Consider the following 23004-nt stretch of genomic DNA (forward strand, 5'->3'; position numbering starts at 1 on the left):
CCGAATTGGGGAAAAGGAAAGGAAGGCCATTCAGCCCCTCAAGCTGCCCCCCCACCATTCGGTAAGATCACGGCCTCAACTCCACTTTCCCCCCTTCCCCCCACCACAGTAACCCTGCGCTTTATTGTTCAAAAACTCTCTAACTCAGCTTTGGATACATTTAACGACCCAGCCTCCACTGCCCTCTGGGGGTGAGAATTCCAAAGATTTACAACTCTCTTGAGCAGTGATGGGCAACCCCAGGCGAGTGAGTAGGCCCCATGAGCGGGCCTCCTTCATCTCCAGTGGGCCTCAAGATTGAAATCGGGCTTTTTCACTAACCACAGCCCCATGAATAAGATTAACTACATATTTCATAACAAGTCAAAGAAAATGCTTAATCGTTTATATACTAATAGAACCATCATCAACTTCAAATAGTAAAAAGAAAATAAATATTTAGACTTTGGACACAGAGGGAGCACACGGCTCTTCACTTCATAGAATCCCTACAGTACAGAAGGAGGCCATTTGGCCCATCGGGTCTGCACTAACTCTCCGAGGGCATCCCGCCCTCTCCCGTATCTCTATGTATTTACCTTGCTGATCTCCCTAATCCACACATCTTGGGACACCAAGCGGCAATTTAGCATGGTCAATCCACCTAACCTGCACATCTTTGGACTGTGAGAGGAAACAGAAGCACCCAGAGTTAAACGCTCGTATAATTCAGCCTTGAATACATCCAAATCCAAGGGTCGCACGGTAGCACAGTGGTTAGCACTGCTGCTTCACAGCTCCAGGGACCTGGGTTCGATTCCCGGCTTAGGTCACTGTCTGTGTGGAGTTTGCACATTCTCCTCGTGTCTGCGTGGGTTTCCTCCGGGTGCTCCGGTTTCCTCCCACATTCCAAAGATGTGCGGGTTAGGTTGATTGGCCATGCTTAAATTGCCCCTTAGTGTCCTGAGATGTGTAGGTTAGAGGGATTAGTGGGTAAAATATGTAGGGATATGGGGATGGGGCCTGGGTGGAATTGTGGTCGGTGCAGACTCGATGGGCCGAATGGCCTCTTTCTGTACTGTAGGGTTTCTATGATTTCTATGAAATCCCCCAACCTCCATTACTATAATGGGTAGAGAATGCCAAGGACTAATGACCTGTTGAGGGAAGAAATTCCTCCTCAGTGCTGACTTTAAAAGGTGTCCCCTTATGCTGAACATATTTGCTGAGTCTGCATACCCGCCCCCATCCTCTCCACATCCATCCTGTCGAGTTCCCCTCAGAATCTGATATGTTTCAGCAAGATTACCTCTCGTTCTTCTAAACTCCAACCTGCTGCACCTTTCCTCATAACAAATTCCTTCATCCCAGGAATCAGCCCATGAATCTTCTCCAAACTTCCTGCAATGCAGGTACATTCCTCCTTAATTAAGGAGATCAAAACTGAGCGCAGTACTCAAGGTGTGGTCACACCAATGCTCCGTTGCAGCAAGATTTCTGTACCTCCATGCTAACTGAAGGGTCCTTGACACAATAGATGCTGAGAGGATGTTTTCCCTCATGGCTGGCGAGTGGGCAGGGGGCAGAGGGGTGAGGGGTGGGACTCTAGAACGAGGGAGCACAGTTTCAGAATAAGAGACGCACATTTATGATTGAGGAATTATTTTTCTCAAGAGCAGCGATGAGCAACATGCAGCCCTTTGTGTACTGAGTGCAGCCCCGCGAGACATTTTGTTGGCCGTTGCCTATGCACAGGATTGTCACATTCTGCTGACTTTTGTCTGTGTAGTTTTTTTTGCTTACCGGTATGACTGAAGTGATATATGTGTATCTTACTTGGGTCACTCCTCTTTGTAGAGTTTGCACATTCTCCCCGTGTCTGGGTACTCTGGTTTGCTCCCACAGTCCAAAGATGTGTAGGTTAGGTGGATTATCCATGGGAAATATGGGGGATCGGAGGGATAGGGCAGGGGAGAGGGTTAGATACTCTGTCAGAGAGTCCGTGCAGACTCAGTGGGCTAAATGGTCTCTTCTGCACTGTAGGGACTCTGTGAATCCCTGCTGGATGCCCAATGCTGCTGACCATATGGCAACCACCATCTTACCTTCATAGAGCTGAACACGAAGACCTGCTCGAACTCGAACTCAATCTCCACGAAGCCGCTACTCATGGTCCGGTTGTGCCAGCCCACATAGTCGTAGCCGGGGCGGACCCACAGCTCGTGGCTCTTGGTGAAGTCGTCCATGCCCAGGACACCGTCCGTAAGTTGGCCCAGTCCTCCGTATTGAACGCTGAGGGAAGGAGGGGACAAGGCCGCAGTTAGAGTTCGGCTGCTCCACAGGGAGAGGGGAACAGGATTTTCTATTTTTTAGTTTTGTACACACGATGGAGTGTGGCAATATGGAAAGTCTCCTGCAACCTTCGCTCACCCCCGCCAGTCCTCCATCTCCCTCCCTCCCTCTTTGAATGGTCTGTGGGATGTTGAGGGCTAATTGAAATGTGCAAGACTGAGAACGATAGGACATGTGTTGGATAAGTATTTTAAGAGACATTGGTCATTTGCGTGTACGATTGTCTACATGTTTTTGTGCGCTTGCGTGTGTTCAAGTAAGTGTTTATGTGAGCACATATGTTTGTCTGTCAGTACATTTACATGTGCTGTATGTATTTATGTGTATGTGTGTGTGCTTTTGTCTCTACACTGGCGAGTGTACATGTGCGTGTGTCTTTACACCGCTGTGTGCGTGTGTGTGTGAGTGTCTGTCTGTGTGCGTTTGTTTGTGTGTGTGTGTGTGCGTTTGTTTGTGTGTGTGTGTGAGTGTGCGTTTGTTTGTGTGTGTGTGTCTGTGTGTGTCTGTCTGTGTGCGTTTGTTTGTGTGTGTCTGTGTGTGTGTGTGTGTCTGTCTGTGTGCGTTTGTTTGTGTGTGTGTGTGCGTTTGTGTGTGTCTGTCTGTGTGCGTTTGTTTGTGTGTGTGTGCGTTTGTGCGTGTATGTGCGTATGTGCGTGTGTGTCTGTGTGTGTGTCTGTGTGTGTGTGTGCATTTATGTGAGTGTCTGTCTGTGTGCGTTTGTGTGTGTGAGTGTGTGTGTGTCTGTGTGTGTGTGTGTGAGTGTGTGTGCGTGTTTGTGTGTCTGTGTGTGCGTGTTTGTGTGTCTGTGTGTGTGTCTGTGTGTGTGTGCGCGTTTGTGTGTCTGTGTGTGTGTGTGTGTGCGTTTGTGAGTGTGAGTGTGTGTGTGTGTGTGTCTGTGTGTGTGTCTGTGTGTGTGTCTGTGTGTCTGTGTGTGTGTCTGTGTGTGTGTCTGTGTGTGTGTCTGTGTGTGTGTCTGTGTGTGTGTGTCTGTGTGTGCGTGTTTTGGAGAATTCACTACTGCTGTGCTATTTCATTTGGATTTTGAGAGATTGAGGATCTGGCCCACACAGTACACAAGCTAAATGGGCTGCGGTTCCTAATCACGTTTACTGCGGCTTCCCTCTCCACACACGCAGGGCATACCTTGAAATTCGGTGTCCATCGTAAGTAGAGTCGTTCAGGTACACCAAGGGCAGGCCGGACACGTTCATTGTCTGGCCCATGGGAATCCTGTACGACTTCAACCCGTCTGCCAGGGAGAGAAAAGGGGAGACTCGGGTTAAGCCAGGTGCAGCTTGGCTGAGCAGGGAGTCTGTCAGTCATTCTGGGTTGGCGGGTGCGCGGGTTGGCGAGTGTGCTGCTATGTCATTAAGTCATTGACCGAGCGAGTGTTCGGATTGTTACGTCAGTTATTCAGAGAGACTGAAGTAGCTGCAATTGTTTTTAGATTGTTCGCAAGTGGTGAACCTTGAAATTCTCCACCACAGAAGTCTGTGGAGATCAAGTCATTGGGTGGGATTTTCCTCCACCTCCGTGGTGTGTTTCATGGCAGCGGGAGGTAGCACGCCACTCGCTGGCAGTGGCATCTTGTGGTCCTGCCATTGTCAATGGGGTCTCCCGATGAACACACCCCTTGCTGCTGGGAAACCCACAGCGGGGGTACACCATCTGCACTACTGTAAGATCTTGCCGGCTTAACGGCAGCAAGATTTCGGCGGCTGAATATATTTAGAAAGGAAATGGATCACTTTTAGACTCTAAAGATGTCAAGAGGGAAGCATAGAGCGTGGAGGTTGAGAAGGAGCAGTTATGATCATGATGAATGGCAGACCATGCTCGAAGGGCCGACTGGCCCACTCCTGCTCCTAGTTTCTATGTTTCTATCTTTCTCCTTGGAGCAGAGCATATTACAGCGAGATTGAACAGAGATGTTCAAAATCGTGGATTTTTTTTGTCATTCATTCACTCAAAAGTTTATTTAAGAAAATCAATTTCTGTCACAGCCAAATATCAAATTAACCTAAGTGTTACAATCAATAAAATATATATTAAAAAAAAAAGAAGAGTAAAATAACATATCAATCATCAGATTAACGCCTTTAGGTTTTCAGGGTTCAATGCTTAATTGTCATCTGAGTTTGCTCATTGCATGGATTAATTATGGTATCAGAACATTCTTAAGTCTTGTCGTTTTACATCTTAATTCCGTGAATGGCTTTGTGTTCCGTCGCTGACAGTTACAGTGAGAGCCGTTTGCAGGTAACAAGTAAATGAACTTGGGAGATTGACGACAATCTTGCAAATGACCGTCTATGGGATGTGGGCTTTACTGGCTCGGCCCAGCATGTTTATTGCTCATCCCTAACTGCCCCTTGAGAAAGTGGTGGTGAGCTGCCTTCTTGAACCACTGCAGTCCCTGTGGTGCAGGTGCACCCACACAGCACGATCGCAGAGGGAGTTGCGAGGTTTTGGCCCCAGCGACGATGAAGGAAGTTTTAACCTCTGCCCTTGGGTATCTCCTAACCGCAATTGCAAAAGGGATATGAGTAAGTCTGGTAATTAGGGTCGGGGATGGCTTTGCAGCCCTTTTTTTTGGAAAACCTTCAATGGGTTGCATTTGGTCCTTTGTCGGTGGTTTAAGAGTGGGTGGGGTGGGGGTGTTGCAGGCTTGGGGATGGGCGGGGGAGTCACATAAAATTCAGTGAGTCACCTGCCCGTCACCTACTTGCCAATTCCTTCACCCTCTGCAAAGTTAGCAGCGACAGGGGTAGTGCTGGGAGGCCAACCACCACTGGGCCAATTGAGGCCCTTAAGTGGCCATTATTATGGGCTGCATTCTGCCACCATTTAAAATGTGGTGGGAAAGGCCCATAATGTCTGCTAAAGGGCCTCAATCCGCTCAATGCCATGCAGCCAGCCCCTGGCAAGTTTCCCTGTGCATGGGCTGGGAGCAGGTGGGGGGCAGTCCCTTGTTATTGTGCTCTCTGCATCCATGGGAGTGTTCCTTCCCCCCCATACCTCCCTGCCATCTCCTCCTACCCCACCTTCCCCTCCCCACCATGGAGGTGTTACCCCCCTCATTGACACCCCCAATTGGCCTCTCAATCCCTGGACTCCCCAAATCCCTCACCAGGGCTTGGCAAGAAATTGCCTCCTCCCGCACGCATCAGACGCACTGGACGGGATTTTCTGCGCTCTCCCACAGCGTGTTTCGTGCCAGCGGAGGTGGCTTGTCATTAGCTGATGGCAGGATATTCTGGTCCCGCCATTGATAATGGGGTTTCCTGTTTTATGCACCATCCTGCCGTCAGGAAACCCACGGCAGGATTGGGGGAGGGGGGTGGTTCTGCTTCGTCATCGTCGGGACCATAAGAGCCAGCAGGTGGGAACGGCTAGGGTCAGCCAAGGTCGCGAGCCAGCGTAGCTGGCCTCCTCAAACCCCAGGTGCAGCACCAACAGTGACCACCACTCCCAGTGGCACTGCTGCTCCTGGAGAGCTCCACACCTCTGTTTGTATTGATGCAAGAATTTAATTTCATAAGAATGTCCAAAGAAGTTGTTATAAAATAACATTTGATAGTAAACCACGTAGGGAAACATTAGCTCAGGCTTGGTCAGTAGGTTTGAAGGAGGCTCTAGAAGCAGGAGTCGAACCCACGGACTTCTGACTCACAAAAAAGAGCATCCAACTTGATTTTCAAGTTTGCTGATGACACCACCGTTGTGGGTTGGATCTCAAACAATGATGAGACGGAGTACAGGGAAGAGATAGAGAATCTGGTGAGGCAACAACAACCTCTGCCTCAATGTCAGTAAAATGAAGGAGATAGTCATCAACTTCAGGAAGCATAGCAGAGGACATTCCCCTGTCTACATCAACATGTTGAAGTGGAAATTTTCAAGTGCTTCAAGTTTCTAGGTGTCCAGATCACCAATAACCTGTCCTGGTCCCTCCACGCCGACGCTATAGTTAAGAAAGCCCACCAATTCTCTACTTTGATGCTCTGATGAAGGGTCATCGAGACTCAACATTGGTTCTAGTCTCTCCCCACAGATGCTGTAAGAGCTGCTGAGATTTTCCAGCATTTTCTGTTAATGTCTCTACTTTCTCAGGAGGCTAAGGAAATTTGGCATGTTTGCTATGAAGCTCACCAACATTTACAGATACACCATAGAAAGTATATTTTCTCGTTATATCACAGCTTGGTATGGCTCCTGCTCTGTCCAAGCCCGCAAGAAACTACAAAGAGTTGTGAACATAGCTCAGTCCATCACGCAAACCAGCCTCCCATCCATTGACTCTGTCTACACTTCCCGCTGCCTCAGAAAAGCAACCAGAATAATCAGAGACTCCACGCTCCCCAGACATACTCTCTTCTACTTTCTTCCATCGGGAAAAAAATACAAAAGTCTGAGGTCACGTCCAAACCGACTCAAGAACAGCTTCTTCCCTGCTGCCATCAGACTGTTGAATGGACCTATCTTATATTAAGTTGACCTTTCTCTACACCGTAGGTATGACTGTAACACTACATTCTGCAACTCTCCTTTCCTTCTCTGTGAATGGTATGTATTGTCTGTATAGAATGCAATAAAAATACATTTCACTGCATACTAAGATATGTGACAAAATAAATCAAGTCAAATAAAATCACCCACTTCGCCACAACTGAGCCAGCAGGCTGGGGAGCTGGGAAGGAATTGAATTTTCACTTACCCAGCCAGGGGCAGCCGTACAGCTCTACCCTCATGCACACGCTCATTATACGGTCCGCCATTGGGTAAAATCGCACAAAGCGGGCAATGATCGGGGGGCCCAGGTCCTTCAGCACAATATCATAAGGGTTCTCATTCCCTTTGATAGCCTGGAGGTGGGAAGAAAGGGGAAGTTAGTGCACAGAAAACTCAATTAAGGTGCTCGAGAAGGCTATCATCCACTGGGAAACACCAGAACTAACAGTTTTTTTATATTCCTTCATGAGTTGTGGCATCAGCGGCATTTGTTGCCCATCCTTGAACTGATGGTCTTGCTAGGGCTATTTCAGAGGGGCAGTTAAGAGTCAACCACGTTGCTGTGGGTCGGGAGTTACGTGTAGGCCTAAACCAGGTTAGGATGGTAGATTTCCCCTCCTTCAAGTCATAGAAATCATAGAAACCCTACAGTGCAGAAGGAGGCCATTCGGCCCATCGAGTCTGCACCGACCACAATCCCACCCAGGCCCTACCCCCACATATTTACCCGCTAATCCCTCTAACCTACACATCCCAGGACTCTAAGGGGCAATTTTTAACCTGGCCAATCAACCTAACCCGCACATCTTTGGACTGTGGGAGGAAACCGGAGCACCCGGAGGAAACCCACGCAGACACGAGGAGAATGTGCAAACTCCACACAGACAGTGACCCGAGCCGGGAATCGAACCCAGGACCCTGGAGCTGTGAAGCAGCAGTGCTAACCACTGTGCTACCGTGCCGCCCCACAAGTTTTTCTGATAATCGACGATAGTTGTCATGGTCACCATTGGTCACCATGGTCATGAAGACTGGGCTTTATAGACTAAATTTATCAATTCAGTTTAAATCCCTCCACAGGGAAACTTGCCTGGCTGGCAACCATGTGGGATTTGAACCACCGCTCCCCAGAGCATTAGCCTGAGCCTGTGAATTACTGGTGATGTTGCGACAATACCACTATCTCCCCCTATACATGCAAACAGCAGGAGCAGGTCCTTGAGCTTGCTCCACCACTTAATAATATCATGACTGACCTGATGGTGACCTCAAATCTGCATCCAACCCACCCTCTCACATAACTCTAATTGAACCGGCTGGGGCTCTTAGTTCTGGAAGATGGAAGACCGAGGGGCGACCGGGTAGAGGCCTTTAAAATTAGGACAGGGTTCAATAGGGCAAACTCAGAGAAGGTGCTTCCACCTGCGAGTGAAGTCCAGAACAAAGGGCCATAAAATTCCAAATCTGAATTTGAAATAAACCTCCTTGACCACAGTTGAGGCCAACACATTGTGTGATTTCAAGAATAAATTAGAGATAGCTCTTGGGGCTAAAGGGATCAAAGGGTTTGAGGGGAAGGTGGGTTTATGCTATTGGTCAGTCCATGTTCATTGTATTGGCGGAAAGTCTGTCCATATTCACTACACTGCCTGACAATCCTCTCAGCCAAAAGCCCGAACCAGTGCACTGACTGGCAGATTCACTGCACTGTGGGCAGATTCATTGCACTGTGGGCAGTCTATTAAACTACATAACCCATTTAGCAGGTGGACCCATGATCTATTCAAGAGCTGGATTCACTGGTTGAGAGGCAGTTTGTTCGACCAGCCCCCACACATTGCTGTGGATCTGGAGTCACATGAGGCGGTGGTGCAGTTGTATTGTTGCTGAATTGGTAATCAACTAACCCAGGCTAATGCTCTGGGGGCCTGGGCTCAAATCCTATCAAGGCAGATGGTGAAATTTAAATGCAATAAAAATTTGGAAATCTGCCATCCTTACCTGGTCTGGCCTACATGTGACTCCATAGCTATGTGGTTGACTCTGTTGGCTCTCAGCCAGCGATGCCCACATCACATTAATGAATAAAAGAAATGTCGGCTAGACTGGGGAAGGATGGCAGATTTCCTTCCCTAAAGCAGCATTAGTGAGCCAGACGGATTTTTTTTTTGTACAATAATTGACAATGGTTTCAGGGGCACCATTACTAAGACTGGCTTTTCAACTCTGGGGCAGGATTTTCCGGCCACGCTCGCCCCAAGTTTGGAAAATCCTGCCCGACATCAACATACCTTTGCATGGTCCATCTCCTGCCCGACAAGAACCATGGATGGGAAAATTCTGCCCCGGATGTTTTTATTTATTAATTGAATTTAAATTCCACCAACTGCCCAGGTTGGATTTAAACCTGTGTCCCCTCCACCTGTTCCCTGGGTTACCAATTTCCCCAAGTCCAAGGATGTGCACATAAGGTGGATTGACCATGGTAAATGTGCTGGGTTATGGGGATTGGACGGAGAAGAGGGCCTGGGTGGGATGCTCTTTCAGACTTGATGGGCTGAAGAGCCTCATTCTGCAGTGTAGGGATTCTATGGTGCTATGGACTATTAGTAACAGGCAGTGGGGTGGCTAAGACAACATCGCTCCATCATCTTGTCTGTCAAAGTGCTGCTTTCGTCCAGAACCAATGTGGGTGAAGTTGCACCTCATCCTTACAACCGTACTCCTCACAGTAAAAGAAAGACTTGCACAACCTCCATGCACCCCAAAGTACTTCACAGACGATGAAGTACATGTGAAGTGCAGTGTCTCGTAATGTGGGACAGAGGGGAGCCAAATTGTATACAGCAGGCTCCCACAAACAGCAATGGCCAGCTCACCTGTTTTTCTGATACTGAGAGATAAATATCGGCCAGGGTACTGAGGATAGCTACCCTGCCTGTCCTCAGAATAGTAGCATTACACCCAGCTGAGGGGACAGAAAGGGCCTCAGTTTAATAGCTCACTGGAAACAAAATGACACAACTGACAGTGCAGCACTTCCTCAGCACTGCTCCGCAGTGTCGGCCTCAGATTCTTTAGACTCAAGTCTCTAGAGAGGGATTCCAATCCACAATCTGCTCATTCATGGATTAATGAGCTTCCCAGGGAGCCACAACTGCTACCTCAGATAGGTATTTGCACTGAGATGTATATACACACACACACATACACACACATACACATAAACACACACAAACATCAACACACACACAGATAAACACACACACATAAACAAACACACACTCGCACAATACACACAACACACTCAGTACACACACGACGCATAAACACTACACACACAACACACACACAACACAGGCTCACACACACAGAGATAACACACACACAGACACACACTGCACAAAGATACTACACGCACACACACACACACACTTTCACACACAAAACATGTTGACACATATGCACTCAAAACACAGATTGTTGTTCTCCAGTTCAGTGATATCTTTACCTCTTCTCCTCTCCGATCTTTCCAGGTCATCCACCGCTGACCGTTGCGGCTGTACTGCAGCCTGTAGAAGCGGGCATATTCATTGCCGTGCCCGTTGGAATGACGGCCCTGGGTGCCAACCAGGGTGATGAAGTTGAGCTTGCGCAGGTCAATCTGCAGGAACTCTGTACTGTCGCGAAACACAGACTTGGCCGGGCACCAGGCCCCATCCCCGTGCTCTGTATCCAATCTGCAGATTCCGATTCAGACAGACAGATACAAGAGTCAGTGTGGATACAGATGCTCAGTGAGTCTCCCTCCAACTCACTAATTTACATTGTAAGAGGACATTGGGAGCGGTATGGTGACACAGTGGTTAGCACTGCTGCCTCACAGCGCTAGGGACCCTGGTTTAATTCCGACCTTGGGTGACTTTCTACGTGCAGTTCGCGCGTTCTCCCCGTATCTGCGTGGGTTTCCTCCCACAGTCCAAAGATGTGCAGGTTAGGTGCGTTTGCCATAAGAACATAAGAACTACGAGCAGGAGTACGCCATCTGACCCCTCGAGCCTGCTCCGCCATTCAATAAGATCATGGCTGATCTTTTCGTGGACTCAGCTCCACTTACCCGCCCGCTCACCATAACCCTTAATTTCTTTACTGTTCAAAAATTTATCTATCCTTGCCTTAAAAACATTCAATGAGGTAGCCTCAACTGCTTCACTGGGCAGGGAATTCCACAGATTCACAACCCTTTGTGTGAAGAAGTTCCTCCTCAACTCAGTCCTAAATCTGCTTCCCCATATTTTGAGGCTATGCCCCTTAGTTCTAGCTTCACCCGCCAGTGGAAACAACTTCTCTGCTTCTATCTTATCTATTCCCTTCATAATCTTATATGTTTCTATAAGATCTCCCCTCATTCTTCTGAATTCCAATGAGTATAGTCCCAGTCTACTCGGTCTCTCCTCATAAGCCAACTCTCTCAACTCCGGAATCAACCTAATGAATCTCCTCTGCACCCCCTCCAGTGCCAGTATATCCTTTCTAAAGTAAGGAGACCAAAACTGTACACAGTACTCCAGGTGTGGCCTCACCAGCACCTTATACAGCTGCAACATAATCTCACTGTTTTTAAACTCCATCCCTCGAGCAATGAAGGACAAAATTCCATTTGCCTTCTTAATTACCCTGCTGCACCTGCAAACCAACTCCTTGAGATTCCTGCACAAGGACACCCAGGTCCCTCTGCACAGCAGCATGCTGCAATTTTTTACCATTTAAATAGTCCATTTTGCTGTTATTCCAACCAAAATGGATGACCTCACATTTATCAACATTGTACTCCATCTGCCAGACCCTCGCCCACTCACTTAGATTATCTATATCCCTTTGCAGACTTTCAGCGTCCTCTGCACCTTTTGCTCTTCCACCCATCTTAGTGTCATCTGCGAATTTTGACACACTACACTTGGTCCCCAACTCCAAATCATCTATGTAAATCGTAAACAATTGCAGTCCCAACACTGATCCCTGAGGCACACCACTAGTCACTGATTGCCAACCAGAAAAACACCCATTTACCCCCACTCTTTGCTTTCTGTTAGTTAACCAATCCTCTATCCATGCTCATACATTACCCGTTACACTGCACCTTTATCTTATGTAGCAGTCTTTGGTGCGGCACCTTGTCAAATGCCCTCTGGAAATCCAGATACACCACATCCACAGGCCATGCTAAAATTGTTCATAGATGTTTCGGTTAGGGGGATTAGCCATGGGAAATGTGTGGGCTTACGGAGATAGGATGGGGGAGAGGGCATGGGTAAGATACTCTGTCAGATAGTCGGTCGAACGGCCTCCTTCTGCAGTGTAGGGATTCTATGATTCTATAGGACTGACAGGTTTCATCTCTTTCACTAAAAACAATTTAGTCCACTGGATTTGTTTGAACTCAGTGGTGTGGGGGCGGGGAGTGGGGAGAAGATGTCGGATCAGTCCCTGTTATATATCTCTCTTGATTTTCCTTCCATGGTGTTGGCAAGACCATTGATTCCGGAGGTTGATTCTGGAGTTGAGAGGGCTGGCTTATGAGGAGAGATTGAGTAGGCTGGACTCATTGGAATTCAGAAGAATGAGGGGAGATCTTATAGAAACATATAAGATTATGAAGGGAATAGATAAGATAGAAGCAGGGAAGTTGTTTCCATTGGCGGGTGAAACCCTAGAACTGGGGAGCATAGCCTCAAAATAAGGGGAAGCAGGTTTAGGACTGAGTTGAGGAGGAACCTCTTCACACAAAGGGTTGTGAATCTGTGGAATTCCCTGCCCAGTGAAGCAGTTGAGGCTACCTCATTGAATGTTTTTAAGGCAAGGATAGATAAATTTTTGAACAATAATGGAATTAAGGGTTATGGTGAGCGGGCGGGTAAGTGGAGCTGAGTCCACGAAAAGATCAGCCATGATCTTATTGAATGGCGGAGCAGGCTCGAGGGGTCAGAATGGTCTACTCCTGCTCCTAGTTCTTATGTTCTTATTCAGCCTACCATGCGTCTGCAAAAGAATACCTCATGTTTTTCTTCTGAGTTTAACAGTAACTTCCCACTCCATCTTAACCACACTACCCCTGCTCACCTCTTAGTTGTCCATTGCTTTTCCCCACCCCTCCTCTACATGGCCATTTGCTTCCATTTACACATTCTGCTCTGTCACTTTTTGCCACTGTTAGCATTCCTCATCCCTTAATGGGATGCTGCTCCATTGATGCTGCCAGACCTGCTGAGTTTATCCAGAATTTTGTGTGTTTATATCATTTTAAAAAAAAATTTCATGGGCTTCACCTGGCGTCACCTGGGAAGGGCATTTGTTGCCCACCCATAATTGCCCTTGAACTGAGAGATTTGCAAGGGCTACTTCAGTTAAGGATCAACCACATTGCCGTGGAGTCTGGAGTTACACACAGGCAAGACCGGGTAGATTTCCTTCCATTAGTGAACCAGATGGGTTCTTAGAACAGTTGGTGATAGTTGTTATGGACCGTGGCTAGCTTTATATTCTGGTTTTATTGATCGGATTTAAGTTCTGACTTCTGCCTTGGTGGGATTTGAACCCGTGTCCCTGGAGCATTGATTACGCTGTGCTTCTGGGCTGCTCATCTAGTGATAGTACCATCACGCCACATAAAACCTTTTAAGAAATAGGAACAGGAGTAGGTTGTTGGGCCCCTCGAGCCTGCTCTGCCATTCATCAATAGGATTATGGCTGATCCGAACACATTCCTAACGTCTACTTTCCGGTCCTTTCTACATATCCCTTGATTCCCTTAATGATCAAAAATCTATCTATCTCCGTCTTAAACATACACAAAGACTCTGCCCCCACAGCTCTCTGTGGCAAGGAGTTCCAAAAGATTCACAACCCTCTTAGAGAAGAAATTTCTCCTAATCTCAGTTTTAAATTGGCACCCCTTTATTCTGAGACTATACCCTCTGGTCCTAGACTGTCCTATGAGGGGAAACATCCTCTCAGCATTTATCCTGTCAAGCCCATTAAGAATCCAATGTGTTTCATATTACGTCTCCCCTTAAATTAGTTCCACTCCCCCACAATGCTGAAAATGTTAGCTTTTCCAATATTTATCCAACTCCTATTTGGAGGATACTGCCGAATCTGCTTCCATTGCACTTTTAAACTTCGTATTCCAAGTCACATCAACTCTCTGTTCAAGAAGAAGAGTTCCCTGCATCTCACCTCTGGCCTTTCTATCTAATTAGTTTCAGTCCATCCCCTCCCCTCTGCTTATCAACTCAGCTACCGGTCAAAACGCCCTCATTAAATACACCCTTAGGATGCAGGTGTCGCTGGCTGGGCCGACATTTAATGCCCATCGCTAATTGTGCCTGAAACTGAGTGTCTCGCTCGGCCATTTCAGAGGGCGGTGAAGCGTTGACCACATAGCTGAGGCGTCTGGGGACAGTTTAAGGGATGCATAATAAATGCTAACCCCCACATCTCACAAAAGCATGAAACAGTTCAAAGATGATTTAGGCCTGATTGAACTCAATGGGAAGTTATGCCAGCTGGCCCAATCACAATGAAGACTCGACTCGTGTGTTGTCCATAGAAACTAGAAGCAGGAGTAGGTCCACTGCACACCTTTGCCCACCCCCCAGTTGGCCACAGACATGTGACAAACTGATGCTGAGGGTTGTTAATGGTGCCATTTGGGACTGGAGAGTAAGGTAGGATAGCAGAATGTGTTAATAGAAGAACAGAGGTCAGTGCTCAGTGGAAGCAAACTTTTTACATTGCTACTCACACAGCTTGATGCTGTGTGGTAATTAGTCACTCCAACTGAAATTATATGTTTTTGACAGGAGCTGCTGGTACAAGAGCTGCTCACCGCTTGCTCTGCTCCTGAATCCCACTCTTTTGAGATGGTTATCAGATTCACCCTCCTCCTTTGCAATGTATGCTGTGGGTGCGCCACAGACATGGGTGATCACCGCAGGTTCGGCAATCACTAAAATCCTCCTGGATGACACTGTCCTGGAATCAGGAACGGGGCAAATGCCTCCAGCTCACCCAGATTCTTGCTGGAGAGCCCGGGGCTTAAATGTCCAGCTTCTGGCAGGGAAAGGGAGTGTGTGGGGGAGCCGATTACTCTGTGGATAACTGGACATGACATGGCCCCAGGGCTAAAATGTCAGACAGGACCATGGAGCGAAGGAGTTGAGGACCAGAGTGAGAGTTAGAGCCCCGGGCTAGGGTAAGGAGTTGGGGTGGGGGGGCATTACCTGCCATGCTTTGCTGCTGTTGAGTCGGACCACATGCTGGAAGCAATGATATCTTCGTCAGGGATGACAGAGTCCTGCATGCCCAGTGCAAATCTGCAGCGCTCTGTGGAGAGACAGAGAAAGAAAGATAGAGAGAGAGATCAGTTAGACAGTCTCATTGCCTCACTATGGATTTCTTGATCTGACAAACCATACACTGCATAGAAGGATCACCAGATTCACAAAGACCAATGCACATCCAGCTCAACTCACAGGAACATGGGACTTAGGAACGGGAGTAGGGCCATTCAGCCCTCCGAGCCTGCTCTGCAATTTAATGAGATCATGTCTCCCCCACAAGTGGAAGCATCTTCCCGGTATCTACCTTGTCAAGTCTCTCCAGGATCTTAATTTCAATAAGATCACCTTTCATTTTTTTTTAACTACAAGCGGATAGCCCCAACCTGTTCTCCAGAAGATAAATCCTTCATCCCAGCAATGTGTCAAATGAGCCTTCCCTGGACTCCTTTGAACACAATTATATATTTTTTCAAATAAGGAGCCCAAAAATGTACACAGTGCTCCAGGTGAGGTCTCATTAAGGCCTTGAATAGTTGCAGTCAAACTTCCCGAATTCTAGTTTCCATTCCCATTGCAATAAACAGCGACAGTCCATTTGCTGTCCTACCTTCCTACCTTTAAACGAAAGATCAATAAGCACATGAGGGAAAAAGAATCAGGAGAATACGCTGATACAATGAATCACAGAATTGTTACAGCACAGCAGTCAGCCATTCGGCCCATCATGTCTGCACCAGTTCTCTGGATGTGATGTTGTACGATGGGAGAAGGCTGATATGGAGTTTAACCATCAGTTGGACCAGATGTCCTGTTTATGAACTTTTAAAAATTCTACTTGGGACGAAAGTATTGTTGGCAAACCCAACATTTTGTTATCCATTCCTAATTGCTCCTTGAGAAGGTGGCAGTGAGCTGCCTTTTTGAACCGCTGCAGTCCATGTGGTAGTAGGTAACACGCACAGTGCTGTCAGGGAGAGAGTTCTAGGATTTTAACTAAGCCACAGTGAAGGAATGATGATATATTTTCAAATCAGGATGATGAGTGGCTGGGAAGGGGACCTGCAGGTGGTGGTGTTCCCATGTGTCTGCTGAGAGGTTGTGGGTTTGAAAGGTGCTGCCTAAGGAGCCTTGGTGAGTTCCTGTAGTAGATGATGCACACAGCTGCCACTGTTGTCAGTGGTGGAGAGAGTGAATGTTTGTAGAAGGGATGGCAATCAAACAGGTTGTTCTGTCCTGGATTGTGTAGAACTTCTTGAGTGTTTTTGGAACTGCACTCATCCAGGGAAGTGGAGAGTGTTCCATCATACTCCTGACTTTGCCTTGCAGCTGGTGGACAGGCGTTGGGGAATCAGGTGAGTTACTGTCTGCAGAATTCCCAACATCTGACCTGCTCTTATCAACATAGTATTTATATGCACATTCAATGTAATGTAGTTTGGTTAGATACTAGGATGATTGGAATGGGAGGAAATGAAGGGGGTTGTCTTATGAAGAAAGGTTGAGCAGGTAGGGCCTTACTCATTGGAGTTTAGTAGAACAAGAGGCAATCTTAACTTAACATATAAGATTCTGGGGAGGTCGACAGGGTGGATCAGGGGCCACTTATTTAAGACAAGAGCTGAGGAAAGTTTTTTCTCTCAGAACGTGGTGAGTCTCTGGAACTCAGTTCCTCAAAAGGCAGTGGAAGCAGAGTCTTTGAATATTTTTTAAGGCAGTGCTAGATAGATTCTTGATTAATGAGGAGTGAAAGGTTATCGGCGTGGACAAAAACATGGGGTTGAGGTTGCAATCAGATCAGCCATAATCTTATAGAAGGGTGGAGCAGGCTTGAGGTGCCGAGTAGCCTGCTGCTGCTCCTAATTCGTATGTCAGACATGTTAATTCCTTTGATGAGCAGGAATCCATCAGCTCCGATTTAATATTCACAACTGATCGGGCATCGGCTGCTGTTTTCAGAAGAGTGTTCCAAACTTCTACCTCACTTTTGCATGTAGAAGCTTTTCCTGAAAAATCCAGCTCGAAATTCTTGGACTATTTCCCCCTAGCCCCAGGTTCTTCAGTTGTGATAAGCAATGACTAAGAAAACCACCCCCTGTGCTCGGGTGCTCGACACAAGTGCTGTTCGGCCTGACTAATGGGATCGGAGAAGGAAGGAGGATTCCAGCAAGGCAAGATATGGCCACCAGAGGGCAATGCAGGAAAATGTTGGCCACAACTTGACAGGATCTCCCCTGGCAAAAAATGTCAAAATTGTTCTTGTTTAAAGAGAAGGGGGAGTGGAGATCAAAACCTGTCTCAGGGGGCGGGGAGCGGGGGGGGGCGGTGGATTGCACAAAACAGGGCGATAGCCAAATTTTACATGCTGCTCCATTTTCTTTACTGGCTCTTCCATTGGGAAGGTCTGGTCTTACACCGTCCCCTCCATCACACACGCACGTGACACCCTCATGGAAAAGATGAGCTTCCTCCCATAACAACTACAGATTTTTTCTCACACGCCGCAGGGTCTGCCCCTTTCAGAATGGCAATGGCACAGACGGCAGTGGGGGGATGGGATGGGGAAGGGGGTGGTGTTGGGAGAGAACGTTGGGAATCTCTCACCTTTCACTGGCCCAGAAACCGCCAAGTGCACGACAAAGTCACTCGTTTGTAACAAAAAGCCGGTGGACGCAACTGGATGTGGATTTGGTGTCCGCTGTGAAGTGGAGCTGGATGAGCGCAAGTGAGACTGGGACAGAGCGTGGTGGGAGAGCGACATGACATATGGGACGGGAAGAGTTTTGGGTGGAGTGTGACCATGGGCATGGAGCAGTGGGGCTGAATGGCCCATCTCTGTTCCAGAAAGTCAATGCCACAGGGTCAGGATGAGTGAAAGCACAACCCCATGGCTTTAACCCCATGGCTGCAAGACAAGTGTGCACGGTTTGCTCCGTCAGTGGGGGACTGTCATTGAACCTCAGAGGCTGTTACAGGGAACTGGGCAGTGGGCAGGAACTGGACTCTGTTGGAGAGCGCTATGCCTGAGATGACTGTGGGACACGCTGCTCTGGTCCATACAATATACTATATAAATGCATTGGCTGTTATGAAGAGAGATTGGATAGACTGGGGTTGTTTTCCTTGAAGGAGAGGAGACTGAGGGAAGGATTAGCAGGGTAAATGTGTGGGGTTATGGGAACAGGGCCTGGATGAGATTGTTTGATGGGCTGCATGGCCTCCATCTGCACTGTGGCACGGTGGCACAGTGGTTAGCACTGCTGCCTCGCAGCGCCCGGACCCGGGTTCGATTCCGGGCTTGGATCACTGTCTGTGTGGAGTCTGCACGCTCTCCCCGTGTCTGCTTGGATTTCCTCCAGGTGCTCTGGTTTCCTTCCACAGTCCAAAGATGTGTATGTTAGGTGGATTGGCCATGCTAAATTCTCCCTCAGTGTACCCAAACAGGCGCTGGAGTGTGGCGACTCGGGGACTTTCACAATAACTTCATTGCAAAGTTAATGTCAGCCTACTTGTGACTAATAAATAAATAAACTTTAACCTTGTAGGGATTCTATGACATAATTGAGATGTATAAGATTATGAGGGGCTTGGATAGAGTAGACAGAAATACACTTTTCCCCTTAGTGGAGGGATCAATAACCAGGGGGCATATATTTAAGTTAAGGGGCAGGAGATTTAGAGAGAATTTGAACAAAAACTTTTTCACCTAGAGGGTGATCAGAATCTGGAACTCATTGCCTGAAAGTGTGGTAGAGACGGGAACACTCACAACATTAAAGAAGTATTTAGATGTGCACTTGCGATGCCCAAGGCATACAAGGCTATGGGCCAAGTGCTGGAAAATGAAATTAGAATAGTTAGGTGGTTGAATCTGACTGAGCAATGGGCCGAAGGGCCTTTTCTATGATGTCGACCTCTATGACTCATTACGTCTGCTATAACATGCCATTCTACTTCATACCTGTAACAATACACTGTACACGGCACTGTCTTGTTAACACTCAGCGCTATGAGGTATTGTTATCGCAATCACATCTTAATTGCTCAATTGCTGTTGCACATCACTCGGAGGTCACTTTCACCCAACTCGCCCACTGGAAAATTGACAGGATTGGGTTCAACATGAGCTTTACACTCCTCTGATTTCACCCACTGATGAAGTTTGTGGGGATTATATTGGACGGACTGCAAAATTGACCTTCCCAATCAAAAGGAACTCCTGCCCAGAGAGTTAGATCAAAATTACTCTCCGAATGCCTTTGTGTGTTTCTCTTGCTCTCTCTCAGTCTCTCTTTCTCAGTCTGTGTGCCTCTGGGATGGATTTTCAATGCGGGGCTGGGACCCTGAACTGAGATGAATTCCGGATCCCTGCCCCATGTCTCAGCTGTGCTACGATATTTGAATGTGAGCTGCCTGCCTGTCGCCAGTAGTAAAGGCAGGCGGCTGCCATTTTGGGAGCTGCCTTGGTGGGTAGAGCAGGCAACTCCTGTGAAGGCCCTGGGAGAGAAGGATAGGTGAAAGTGACCATGCCATGTCAAATTGAGGTGCAGCACTAATTGGCCCATCAAATTTCAATTTAAAACAAACACAATGAAATTTTTCTTTGGCCACGTGGCGAACCTGACAACTGTGCATTAACGTGCACTGAGCTGTTCAGGCTTGCTGTTAAAACCATCAAAAGTTTCAATCCCGAATGGACACCTCTTACAAGCTCAAGGGGTTGTACATTGGCAGAAAAATGGTTTCCTGTTTCCTCCCCTCCCAACCCCACAGGCATTTGGAAATTTTGCTACGTGTGTGTGTGTGTGTGTCTGTGTGTGTGTCTGTCACTGAGTTTCTCCATGTGTGTCTCTGCTTAAGTATGTCTATCCGTCTGGGTGAGTGAATGTGTGTGAGAGAGTGTGCATAAGAGAGAAAACATGTGCTTGTGTGTGAAAGACGGTTTAAAAGAGTGTGTGTGAAAAATAAATGCATGTGAAACAGTGTGTATGAGAGTGCCTGTGAGAGAGAGTGAGTGTATGTGTGCGTGTGTGTGAAAGAGTGAGTGTGCGTGAAAAATGAGTGAGTGTGTGACAGTGTGTGTGTGAAAAAGAAATGTGGGTGTATCTGTGAGACAGTGGATACCCGGAGGAGGGGGGCTGGGGGCATTGAGGGGGGGGGGGGGTGGTGAGGGGGGTGGGGGGGGGGTGAGGGGGTGGTGGGGGGGTTGAAGGGAGTGGGGGTGGGGGGTGGTGGGGGGGTTGAGGGGGTGTGGGTGAGGGGGGGTGGGAGTGAGGGGGTTGAGGGGGTGGTGGAGGGTGAGGGGGGGTCGGGGTGGGTGAGGGGGTGGTCGGTGAGGGAGGGGTGGATGGGAGGGGTTGGACGGGAGGGGTTGGACGGGGGGGTGGATGGGGTGAGGGGGTGGATGGGGGAGGTGGCCGGGGGGGGCGTGGACATGGGGGGGGGGTGGACGGGAGGGGTAGACGTGGACGGGGGCGTGAGGGGCGGGGGTGGACGGGGGAGTGAGGGGGAGGTGGACGGTGGGGTGGACGGTGGGGTGGACGGGTGGGGGGGTGAGGAAGGGAGAGGGGGGTGAGAGAGGGAGAGGGGGGGTGAGGGAGGGAGAGGAGGGGTGAGGGAGGGAGAGGAGGGGTGAGGGAGGGGGAGGTTGGGAGGGGGAAGGGAGTAAGAGTGGGAAGTGGGGTGATAGGAAGAAGGGCGGGTGAGGGGGGGAAGGGGAAGGGGTGAGAGGGGGAAGGAGGGGGGGTGAGAGGGAGAAGGGGGTGAGAGGGAGAAGGGGGTGAGAGGAGGAAGGGGGATGAGAGGGGGAAGGAGGGGAGTGAGAGGGGGAAAGAGGGGGGTGAGAGGGGGAAAGAGGGGGGTGAGAGGGGGAAAGAGGGGGGTGAGAGGGGGAAAGAGGGGGGTGAGAGGGGGAAAGAGGGGGGTGAGGGGGTGAGAGGGGGAAGGGGGGTTTGAGAGGGGAAAGGAGGGGGGTGAGAGAGAGGAAGTGAGGGAGGGAGAGGATGGGAGGGGGAAGGGAGTGAGAGGGGAAGGGGGGGTGAGGGGGTAGGGGGGTTGAAAGGGGGAAGGAGGGGGTGAGAGGGGAAGGAAGGGGAAGGAGGGGGTGAGAGGGAAGGGTGGGTGAGAGGGGAAAGGAGAGGGTGAGTGGAGGAAGGGGTGGGAGGGGGAAGGAGGGGGGTGTCAGAGGGGGAAGGAGGGGGACATCAGAGAGGGAGGGGGTGAGAGGGGGATGGGGGGGTGAGAGGGGGGTGGGGGAGTAAGAGGGGGAAGGAGGGGATGAGAGATGGAAGGGGGGTGAGCGGGGAAGGAGGGGGGTGAGAGGGGGAAGGGGGGGTTAGAGGGGGGAGGAGGGGAGGTGAGGGGGGAAGGTGGGGGTTGAGAGGGGGGGGGTGAGAGGGGAAAGGAGGAGGATGAGGGGGGGTAACAGTTTGTCAGGAGCTGGACAACAGTTTTACCTCAGGATACTATTTATTTTTAAATGAAGAATAATGTCAAACGTGCAGCACAGAAAAATGCCATTCAGCCCCACTTAGCGATACTTTTGTCTAAGAGCCACATGAGCCTCCTGCCAACTCCCTTCATCCCACCAGTGAATCAGCCCCTGCCCACGTGCAACAAGACCTGGACAACATTTGTTTCAGGCTTGGGCTGATGTGGCAAGCATAATCCGTGTCACACAAGTGTCAGGGATTGACCTTTTCCAGTATGAGCGAATCGAACTACTTCACTTGAAATTCAACCGCATTACCATTGCTGAATCCCTCGCCAGTCAATCCTTCTATTCCTTTCCCTCTCATGTATATATCCAGCTTCCCCTTAGTTCCATCTGTTTTCTTAGATCCATTGTCACAGTGGTTAGCGCTGTTCCCTCACAGCGCCAGGGACCCGGGTTCAATTCCAGCCTCGGGTCACTGTCTGCGTGGAGATTGTACATTCTCCCCAGGTCTGAGTGGGTTTCCTCTGGGTGCTTCGATTTCCTCCCACAGTCCAATGATGTGCAGGTTAGATGGATTAGCCATGGTAAACACTAAATTGGTTACAGGGGTAGGATGCAGGGTGGGTCTGGGTAAGATGCTCTTTTGGAGAGTCGTTGCAGACTCGATGGGCCGAATGGCCTCCTTCTGCACTGTAGGGATTCTATGATTCTATTCCTCCCAACCACTCCCTGTGGTAAGCAAGTTCCACATTTTCACCACTCCCTGGGTTAAGGAGTTTCCGCTGATTGGAATTATTAGTGAGCAATTTATATTTGTGTCCTCGCCCAAAGTTTTGAACTCCCTCCAACAAATGGAACCACCAGACCACAAAGGTCTGATCGATCAAATCCCTTCAATATTTGAAACGTCAGGTCCACGCTTAGCTTCTGCATCCGAAGGAAAAGGAGTGACAGCCCTCTCAGCCTTTTCAGTCACACCTTTTGATGTGGGACCTCCAGCCAGCAATGGTGTGCGGCCAGGCACTGCCAAGGCCCGTCCGGCAAAGCGGGGTGAGGTAAGCCAAGACATATTGAATCGGATTTGTGTCCAATTTGCCAGGTAAAGCCAGCCACCCATGGGAAACCAGTGTTGCTGATCAGAACTGGTCTTTTATACCTTAAAATGGAACCCCAATTCAGACCAGTACCGACCATATCCCCTGTTATACTGGTTTATCCCGCTGTCGCTAACTGGATAGTGCTGCTGTGTCAAGAGGTGGTGGCTTCAAGTCCCACGTCAGGCACTTGAGCACATGATCTAGGACAGCGGTGGGCCACATGCGGCCCATCTGAGTGTGGCCCACAAGACATTTTGTTGACCGTTGCCCACACTCATGGTTGCCAGAT

General features: G+C 48.9%; 1 protein-coding gene across 5 annotated transcripts in view; it reads right to left on the reverse strand.

Moving 5' to 3' along the window:
- The window catches only part of LOC144496907 (discoidin domain-containing receptor 2-like), a 196559-nt gene that overhangs the window by 42820 nt on the left and 130735 nt on the right, over window positions 1-23004 (reverse strand). For all 5 annotated transcript variants that reach the window (XM_078217522.1, XM_078217517.1, XM_078217520.1 and 2 more), the window contains exons 3-7: window positions 15126-15228; window positions 10355-10583; window positions 7049-7196; window positions 3475-3580; window positions 2085-2271 (exon numbers count right to left, since the gene is read on the reverse strand). In XM_078217522.1, coding sequence (XP_078073648.1) covers window positions 2085-2271; window positions 3475-3580; window positions 7049-7196; window positions 10355-10583; window positions 15126-15228 — 773 coding nt within the window. The remainder of the gene's footprint in view (window positions 1-2084; window positions 2272-3474; window positions 3581-7048; window positions 7197-10354; window positions 10584-15125; window positions 15229-23004) is intronic.

The sequence above is a fragment of the Mustelus asterias genome, chromosome 8 (assembly GCF_964213995.1).
Source record: "Mustelus asterias chromosome 8, sMusAst1.hap1.1, whole genome shotgun sequence".
In the NCBI taxonomy this organism is placed as follows: Eukaryota; Metazoa; Chordata; class Chondrichthyes; order Carcharhiniformes; family Triakidae; genus Mustelus; species Mustelus asterias.